The 10965-nt window shown below is 44.6% G+C and overlaps 1 protein-coding gene across 4 annotated transcripts in view; it reads right to left on the bottom strand.

Moving 5' to 3' along the window:
• Positions 1-9990, bottom strand: part of LOC133460144 (arfaptin-2-like) — a 48501-nt gene extending 38511 nt beyond the window's left edge. For 2 of the 4 annotated variants that reach the window (XM_061740701.1, XM_061740700.1), the window contains exons 1-3: positions 9822-9990; positions 7722-7804; positions 883-939 (exon numbers count right to left, since the gene is read on the bottom strand). In XM_061740701.1, coding sequence (XP_061596685.1) covers positions 883-939; positions 7722-7796 — 132 coding nt within the window. In that variant the 5' untranslated portion in view covers positions 7797-7804; positions 9822-9990. The remainder of the gene's footprint in view (positions 1-882; positions 940-7721; positions 7805-9821) is intronic. The other 2 variants (XM_061740703.1, XM_061740702.1) reach the window with 1 other exon arrangement.
• Between the last annotated feature and the right edge of the window lie 975 nt (positions 9991-10965).

Below are 10965 nucleotides of genomic sequence, written 5' to 3' on the forward strand. Positions count from 1 at the left end.
ACAACAATCAGACATCAGTCACAACAATCAGACACCAGTAACAACAATCAGACATCAGTCAACAATCAGACATCAGTCACAACAATCAATCAAAAAAAAATTAATCTTCAGACATACGAATCGATTTTTTAGGAATTAATATGAGAATCGATTTAGAATCGGAAAATCGATTTCTTCAACACAGTCCAGTCCTGGTTCCTCAGTGTCTCTCCTAGATACATAAACTGATTATTTGGTCAGATAACAAACTAAACTTAAATACAACAAAGACAAAAGAGATGTTTAGTTCCAGCAAACATTAAACTGGACTTAAATCCAACAGCAAGCACTTTATATTTTAGCCGCATGTAGAAAATCCTTTCATCTACGTTTAATTCAGAACTAGTGATCATTAGTAACACCGAGTTAAATCTAAGACTTGTGTACGTTTGTGAAGGAAACTCTAAACTCTGGACAGGAAGTTCCCATTTCCCCTCGGTAAACAAACACAAGGATGTTTGATGGAAAAACAGGAACTAAAACCAAAACCTGGTGCTGTTGAAGAGCAACAAGACGTTAGGCATAAATAATTTACATCTTTACGCCTAAATAGTCTTTTAGCTTCCAGATCACATCAGTTCTTATTTGGTGTTAAACTGACGCATCAATGTGATCAACTAAACACACGTCGGATTAAGGATCACACCAAGAATCTACACACTCACAACAACACACACTTTTATAATAATAATAATAATAATAATAATAATAATAATAATAATAATAATAATAATAATAATAATAATAATAATAATAATAAAATAAGGGTTAGAAGAATCAGTTGGACAGAAGTTTGAGACTCTTGAACAGTTAGCAGGAGAAAGATTAGCAGAAACCGCTCACCCTGGAGTCTCTGGAGTTTCCTACTCTCTCATCTAAACTCCACTGCAGCTTAGCCGCCTGAGCAGAGACGAAAACAACAGAAAAACAACAGAAAATGAAAATAAATATGACTTTAAATCAAGAAACAATGTACAAATGAGAAATCCTGAATGTCCAGAGGGCAGTGATGAACGTTGCCGTGGTTACAGACAGATTCTCCATCACTGTAACCACGGCAACATTCACTGTCACTGCCGCGTCAAACCACAGCAACGTTCGTCACTGCCGCATGTAACCACGGCAACGTTCGTCACTGCCGCCTGTAACCACAGCAACGTTCGTCACTGCCGCCTATAACCACGGCAACGTTTGTCACGAAGCTTCACGGGTTTCAAGCGGCTCGTGTCGTCCACCGAGTGAACTGTTTCGCTTGTTTTCGCCTTTACAATTTAATTTATTTAATCTCTCTGCTAAACCAACAGATGCTACTGCTACACAGATAACAAATGAATAAATAAAAATGATTTGGAACAAACACTAAAGAAAACTCAACACGGAGGAAGAAAAACCAAATGTTTATGTCAAAACAACGATGAACATTTTGGTGCTGAAAGTCGAGTTAAGACGCTGAAGACGCTAACGAGACGGCAAACTTTAACGTCTTAGCGAAGCAAAGATTCATCGACTCAAAAATGCAGGTAAAACATGTTGTTATTGACAGAGTGACCTTTTTGAAAGTGTCTTTCTAGAAATAAAGGTTTTCTGGTGAAGGATGGAACTGATGAGGATTCTGGGTGATGAAGATGAGACAGAAGTTTCATTCAGACTTATTTCCCTCAGAGATCTGGGGCCTTATGTACTAAGAGTGCGGCGCACAAAAAACGTGCGTACGCCACTTCCAACGCTCACGGTCGGATGTACAAAGAATGACGTGAACGTAGAAAGCTGCGGTCCGTCACTCACACATTAAGGCAGTTGTACGCACTTTTCTGAGGTTCTGTCCGTTGGCGACACTCACTGGTGATGCAGTGAAGTGCAGAATATGAGGAAACTTAACGTCAACAATAAATTCACGACCACGTGAAGGACACGACAGTCCCGACATCACCAGATAAATTACACAAGAGTGGAGCTGCAACAATCTCACAATCAACCACATGATCTGAACAAACAACTAAAGGAGCTCAACGATGGAACCTGCAAATCCTGATGGAGCTTTGGCTCCGTTAGAGGAACCTGCTGATGGCAGGATCAGGAGCGAATCTTCAGGGACCAGACTGATCTGCTGGTCCAGGACTAAGACTGGACCATCAGCTGGTTTAGTCTGGACCTGCTGGTCCAGGACTAAGACTGGACCATCAGCTGGTTTAGTCTGGACCTGCTGGTCCAGGACTAAGACTGGACCATCAGCTGGTTCAGGTACCAAGAGGATCCTCCTGGATCTCTGCCCTGAACTGGACCAGCTGCTCCGGTTCAGACCAACATGATGCTTCAGCTGGAGCTGCAGGTCGGACATCTGTCTGTCGTCATGACGACCGTATGGGAGGACTACTGATAAAAGCCAGATCCTAAACATCCCATAACTGTGTCTGGACAGAAATACATTAAAATTAATTTTGAAGCAAAAACCGGTGTTGTGCCAAAAAGTGATTGCCTGCCAGAATCTGATTTCTTCTGATTTGTGGCCGCGGGAGCGCGCACAGCAGCCCGCTGAGCGAGAGCGCTAAAACGTCAGATTTTCAGATTATGAAACTCAAGAATGAGATCAAGTCAGATTTAGGCAGAAACAACTTTTCATTAACTGTATTTGGCCTTCAATCACTTTTTGTCACGACACCTGTCTCTCCTCCTGCGGATGAAACACTCCGAGTTAGAGCAACTTTGCTCTTTTTTTCTCACGTTTGCACCTTGATAATCCCGTTGGAACAAATTGTCTTTATTTCTGCAGCAGAGGAATCAGATCGTAATGCTTCATGTTTTAAATATAAATGTATTTTGTTCACATTGTTATACTTATGAGAGAGGTGATCGCGGACATCCACAATGTGTAAGACTCAATAAACGTGTACTTGGTCTTAATCCGTCAGTATATAATATGCATGACAATAAAGCAGAACGAGGAGCCGTTTTTCATCCACCAAAAATTCTGGTGACGGTTCTTAAAATACAAACAAGAAAAGCAGAGTGTAATGATGCACTAACGCTGCCCATAAACATTAACAAACCCGTACGATCATAATAAAACCACAACTCTTCACCGAACGCAACGCAGAGCAAAGAACACCATAATGTAGGTGTCAAACTGAATCCCAGAAGGGCCGGTGTCCTGCATGTTTTAGATGTTTCCCTGCTTTAACACACCTGATTCTCATTAATCATCATCACCAGCTTGTCATCAAAGTCTGGATAGTTCTGTTGATGACACAGTCACTTGTATCATGGTGCAATGAAGCAGAGAAACATCTAAAACCTGCAGGGACACCGGCCCTCCAGGACTGGAGTCCGACACCCCTAAATGCCCCAAAATGAATTATTTATTCCAGCTCAGAGCATTTTCTTGTTAGGATGAGCGGTTTTTAATGGATAATTATCTTCATATCATATTCAAACATATATTTGAGGGAGGAGACGGGGCGGAGTGTTGTGCTCCCGCATGTACGCTCAAATCCACGCTGATTGGGATGTACAGAGAAACCTGCGTGGATTTGGGCGAACGCACAGCTTTGTACATATGAATTTTTGCGGTCTTGTTAATTCCACGTAGGGATTCACGTTGAAATCCACGCACTCTTAGTACATGAGGCCCCTGATCTTTACTGAACTGATCTCTTATTCTGACACCGAGCCGAGTCTCCGTCGGAATGGCAACCGTTACTGCTGCTTCACCGGGATCTCCTCCAAGAACAAAGCAGCACTGCTGCAGATAAATGTGTTTCTATGACGACCAGTTACTACGGATGAGTCAGCAGAACAGCTGAACAGAAGGTTCTGAGGAGGAAGAGGATTCTCCCTAAACTCAAACAGACCAAGACAAACAGAGAGCTGAGCAAACAGGAGAATCAGCTGCTCCAGGATCTGGATGTTTGTCCAACATTCAGGAAATAAACGGCCTGATCTGACCTGGTGCTCAACGCTGCTGCACAACGCTGCTACACGACGCTGCTACACGACGCTGCTACACGACGCTGCTACACGACGCTGCTACACGACGCTGCTACACGACGCTGCTACACGACGCTGCTACACGACGCTGCTGCACGACGCTGCTGCACAACGTAAAAACACAATGCTGCTACACAACGTAAAAACACAACGCTGCTACACAACGCTGCTACACAACGCTGCTACACAACGCTGCTACACGACGCTGCTACACGACGCTGCTACACAACACTGCTACACAACGCTGCTACACAACGCTGCTACACGACGCTGCTACACGACGCTGCTACACGACGCTGCTGCACAACGCTGCTGCACAACGTAAAAACACAATGCTGCTACACAACGTAAAAACACAACGCTGCTACACAACGCTGCTACACAACGCTGCTACACAACGCTGCTACACGACGCTGCTACACGACGCTGCTACACGACGCTGCTACACAACGCTGCTGCACAACGTAAAAACACAACGCTGCTACACAACGCTGCTACACAACGCTGCTACACAACACTGCTGCACAACGCTGCTATACAACGCTGCTACACAACACTGCTGCACAACACTGCTACACAACACTGAAAACACAACACTGCTACACAACGCTGCTACACAACACTGCTACACAACGCTGCTACACAACACTGCTACACAACACTGCTGCACAACACTGCTACACAACACTGAAAACACAACACTGCTACACAACGCTGCTACACAACACTGCTACACAACGCTGCTACACAACACTGCTACACAACGCTGCTACACAACACTGCTACACAACGCTGCTACACAACGCTGCTACACAACGTAAAAACACAACGCTGCTACACAACGCTGCTACACAACGCTGCTACACGACGCTGCTACACGACGCTGCTACACGACGCTGCTACACGACGCTGCTACACGACGCTGCTACACGACGCTGCTACACGACGCTGCTGCACGACGCTGCTGCACAACGTAAAAACACAATGCTGCTACACAACGTAAAAACACAACGCTGCTACACAACGCTGCTACACAACGCTGCTACACGACGCTGCTACACGACGCTGCTACACGACGCTGCTACACGACGCTGCTACACGACGCTGCTACACGACGCTGCTGCACGACGCTGCTGCACGACGCTGCTGCACAACGTAAAAACACAATGCTGCTACACAACGCTGCTACACAACGCTGCTACACAACGCTGCTACACAACGCTGCTACACGACGCTGCTACACAACGCTGCTGCACAACGTAAAAACACAACGCTGCTACACAACGCTGCTACACAACGCTGCTACACAACACTGCTGCACAACGCTGCTCCACAACGCTGCTACACAACACTGCTACACAACGCTGCTACACAACGCTGCACACAACACTGCTACACAACACTGCTGCACAACACTGCTACACAACACTGCTGCACAACACTGCTACACAACACTGAAAACACAACACTGCTACACAACGCTGCTACACAACGCTGCTACACAACGCTGCTACACAACACTGCTACACAACGCTGCTACACAACGCTGCTACACAACGTAAAAACACAACGCTGCTACACAACACTGCTACACAACACTGCTACACAACACTGCTACACAACGCTGCTACACAACGTAAAAACACAACGCTGCTACACAACACTGCTACACAACACTGCTACACAACACTGCTACACAACACTGCTACACAACGCTGCTACACAACGTAAAAACACAACGCTGCTACACAACACTGCTACACAACACTGCTGCACAACACTGCTACACAACGCTGCTGCACAACGTTAAAACACAACACTGCTACACAATGCTGCTACACAACACTGCTGCACAACGTAGCTGCACAACGCTGCTACACGACGCTGCTACACGACGCTGCTGCACAACGCTGCTGCACGACGCTGCTGCACGACGCTGCTGCACAACGCTGCTGCACGACGCTGCTACACAACGCTGCTACACAACACTGCTACACAACACTGCTACACAACGCTGCTACACAACACTGCTACACAACACTGAAAACACAACACTGCTACACAACGCTGCTACACAACACTGCTACACAACGCTGCTACACAACACTGAAAACACAACACTGCTACACAACACTGAAAACACAACACTGCTACACAACGCTGCTACACAACACTGCTACACAACGCTGCTACACAACACTGCTACACAACGCTGCTACACAACACTGCTACACAACGCTGCTACACAACGCTGCTACACAACGTAAAAACACAACGCTGCTACACAACGCTGCTACACAACGCTGCTACACAACGCTGCTACACAACGCTGCTACACGACGCTGCTACACGACGCTGCTACACGACGCTGCTACACGACGCTGCTACACGACGCTGCTACACGACGCTGCTACACGACGCTGCTGCACGACGCTGCTGCACGACGCTGCTGCACAACGTAAAAACACAATGCTGCTACACAACGTAAAAACACAACGCTGCTACACAACGCTGCTACACAACGCTGCTACACGACGCTGCTACACGACGCTGCTACACGACGCTGCTACACGACGCTGCTACACGACGCTGCTACACGACGCTGCTGCACGACGCTGCTGCACGACGCTGCTGCACGACGCTGCTGCACGACGCTGCTGCACGACGCTGCTGCACAACGTAAAAACACAATGCTGCTACACAACGTAAAAACACAACGCTGCTACACAACGCTGCTACACAACGCTGCTACACAACGCTGCTACACGACGCTGCTACACAACGCTGCTGCACAACGTAAAAACACAACGCTGCTACACAACGCTGCTACACAACGCTGCTACACAACACTGCTGCACAACGCTGCTCCACAACGCTGCTACACAACGCTGCTACACAACGCTGCTACACAACACTGCTACACAACACTGCTGCACAACACTGCTACACAACACTGCTGCACAACACTGCTACACAACACTGAAAACACAACACTGCTACACAACGCTGCTACACAACGCTGCTACACAACGCTGCTACACAACACTGCTACACAACGCTGCTACACAACGCTGCTACACAACGTAAAAACACAACGCTGCTACACAACACTGCTACACAACACTGCTACACAACACTGCTACACAACGCTGCTACACAACGTAAAAACACAACGCTGCTACACAACACTGCTACACAACACTGCTACACAACACTGCTACACAACACTGCTACACAACGCTGCTACACAACGTAAAAACACAACGCTGCTACACAACACTGCTACACAACACTGCTGCACAACACTGCTACACAACGCTGCTGCACAACGTTAAAACACAACACTGCTGCACAACGCTGCTACACGACGCTGCTACACGACGCTGCTGCACAACGCTGCTGCACGACGCTGCTGCACGACGCTGCTGCACAACGCTGCTGCACGACGCTGCTACACAACGCTGCTACACAACACTGCTACACAACACTGCTGCACAACACTGCTACACAACACTGCTACACAACACTGCTGCACGACGCTGCTACACAACGCTGCTGCACATCGCTGCTACATGACGCTGTAAACACATGTAGCTAATAACCCAGTCAGGAATTGTAGAGGACTATTTTTGAACAGGAATAATAAGGGGATATAAGCAGAATAAAACAACAGTTATTAGAAGTTATTAAACCCTCACCTGCTCCAGTTCCTCCGTTGACTCCGTGTCTCCGTTACTGTTGATGGGAATCTCCATGGTGGCAGCTCTGATCATGACGGAGCCTGGAGACAACAACAACAACAACAATGATGACAACAACAAAAACACAGACAGAGCGAAGGTCTTAATGTATCTGTAGTTTTTCCTTTTCCTAACGGCTCAACAGCGCCCCCTAGAAAACTTTGTGCCTCAAGTCCCACAATACGGTTTGACGTACATGCACGAAAATTGGTACACACCTGTATCATGTCACAACTTAAAGAAAAGTCTCTTGGCGACATGGCCGAAACCCAACAGGAAGTCGGCCATTTTGAATTAATCGTGTAATTTTGGCGCAATTTATGCCATTTCTTCGGCAATTAATACGACCCGAACCGTAACGTGCACCCAGGTGTGTTATACATCAAAATGTGCGTCTCCATCCTGCAACTACACACATTACCTTATCTGATTGGTCGATATCTGATAGTTCCTACTTTCTGCCATAACTTTTGAATGGTTTGATATAGAAAGTCGTGGGTGGTTTCATCCTCTAAATGTCCAGGCCTGAAGAATCTACATCAAGTCATACAAGCTTCCACTGCAGCCTGAACCTGCACCAGGTGGAGGACCGTTCATCCGTTCATCACTGCTGCAGCTTTAATTGTTGTTGTTGTCAAGAATTCTGATGCTGCTCAGAACAAACACCCGAGTCTCTAAACATATGCAGATTAATCAGCTCCAACGAGGTGGAGGAGGATTTAAAGAGCGAGGAGCCGTTCAGGACAAAAACACCTCCGCCGCAATTTTAACTAAAAACCAAGGAGCAGAAGGTGTAAAACTAGTGCATTTAGGATTTAGAGAATGAAATAAAATACATAAATAATCGTAGAGGTAAAGCTGCACCGGGCCACGTCCCCCCAAACCTTTACACACGTGTCATTAATGCACTTTACTGTGTCTGTTTCTTCATCTGAATGACAATAACTGATCTATCTATCTATCTATCTATCTATCTATCTATCTATCTATCTATCTATCTATCTATCTATCTATCTATCTATCTATCTATCTATAGTTTTGATCTCTGCTGATTGGCTGAGCTGGTCTGGTGACGTCATCATGGTTTAGATCCAGAAACGTGAGCAGAGCTGAGCGTCGTCTCTGTGGAGGATCTGAGTTTAGCTGGGGACCAGAGCACCCATGGGTGTGGGGTAAAGGGGGGGCAGCATACCTGCAGCTGCAGCTGCGTCTGCGCATGTGCAGCAGGTATCAGCTGCAGCAGCAGCTGCTCCGTTCCCAGCAGCAGGTACACGTCACCTCCAGGTTTAATCTTTACCTTCCGTCAGAAACAGAAGTCCTGGAGGTGAATGTTTCTGTGAATGTTTCTGTGTTTTTACTTGTGTTTTGTCTTGTTTTCTCATGACGAGCCAACAGGAAACAAACTTGTCGACACCTGCATTTTTATTCACCTTTTATAAACATCTAGGAACACAATGGAAATAAGCCTTTGGCTTTATTGTGTTTTAATCATTAATGTATTTGAGACTGCAATGCAGTTATTCCTGTATGGTTTTTATTTAAGATTGTCTAATAAATCAATCAATAAATCAATCAATCAAAAAGTGTTTATTCCTAGTAATTAAGACATATCCAACATGTTTTTAAAGATGTAGAGTGTAATAATTCCCTGAATATATATATATATATATATATATATATATTATTATTATTATTATTATTATTATTATTATTATTATTATTAACAACAGAAGTGTCCAGACCTGATGATGCACAAGTTAATGACTATTGATTAGAATCAGGTGAGTTGGTGCAGAGAAACACCTGAAACCTGCAGGATACGTGCTCTCTAGCAGCATGTATATACATACACACATATATATATATATATATATATATATATATATATATATATATATATACCTGGTACCCTCCAGGACCAGGGTTGGAGACCCCTGATATACACACACACACGCACACACGCACACGCGCACGCGCGCGCGCGCACACACACACACACACACACACACACACACACACACACACACACACATCCATACGCTACCCGGATTTACTTACTTCCTCCAGAGATCAAACCTCCAGGATCTGCAGTTCCTGGTCCTGCAGGATCTTCGGGAGGTTGTGGGTCAGAATCCCGGGGACATGTAGGAATAAAAACCTCCTAAATTCCTCCTAGAACCTGCAGCAGCTGCTCGGTCTCCCCGCTGGTCCTGGACGTGGATCCTGGAGAAAACACAGCAGACACAACGCGGAAGTGACGTCACCACAATAATAGATTCATTTCTAGGGACGAAAAGATCGTTTATTAGGAAGAGGCATCACTCCGCTCTGTTTCTTTATTGAAAGACAAAATGCAAACAGCGCAATCAACCGCCAGGGGGAGACACTCACTCAGAAACTCAGGACACAATGAACTAGAAATACATTAAAAAGAAACACAAACTTAAGAAAAAAAGAGGAAAAAAAGAGGTAAAAAGAAAAAAAGGAGAAAAAAAAAAAAAAATCAACACAAAAGTCTAAAAAAAAGAAAGAAAAAGAAGGAAAAAGAAGAAGAAGAAAAGAAAAAAAGAAATTAAAAAAGAAGAAAAAAAGAAAAGGCTTTAACTCTGCTCTTTGTCAAATTTTTCAGGAAATATAAGTACAGTTTCACTAGAGACACAAACTTCAGGCCTTGATGGCCTTTGCATTGGTGGAGAATCTAATGTTCTAATATAATGTTTGACCTCATTTTCAAAAATATCTTTATCTTTTAGTTTTCCATTTTTTGGGGGGTTTCTACATATTTAAAATCAAATACTGTAGATCCAAGGATTTTCTCAACAAAATAGTGTCTGTAATTCCGGACGGAGTGAGACATCACTTCTTTTCCTGATCTTTGAGAGAGAATGTTGTAGTTTTAGTTTCCTCGTAAAAATAACTGGAGATAAGAATTCTGTCAACTCTGAACCATATGGTTGGAAATAAACTCTTTATGCCAATTCATACTGTCTCCTAAAGGTACAGGGGAGGGTAAAAAAAAGTAAAAAGTAAAATATATTTATAATTAGGAATAATATAGATAATATAGACAGTTTAGTTTAGTGTAACAAAGGTGCCGTTTGTTCCTGGAAACATTTAAATCCCAACCTTTAACAAACTCAGTCTGTTTACTTAAAGACTTAAAGAAACACCAGAACAAACTAAAGGAACTTTAACTCTTTTA

The sequence above is a fragment of the Cololabis saira genome, chromosome 14, assembly GCF_033807715.1.
Source record: "Cololabis saira isolate AMF1-May2022 chromosome 14, fColSai1.1, whole genome shotgun sequence".
In the NCBI taxonomy this organism is placed as follows: Eukaryota; Metazoa; Chordata; class Actinopteri; order Beloniformes; family Belonidae; genus Cololabis; species Cololabis saira.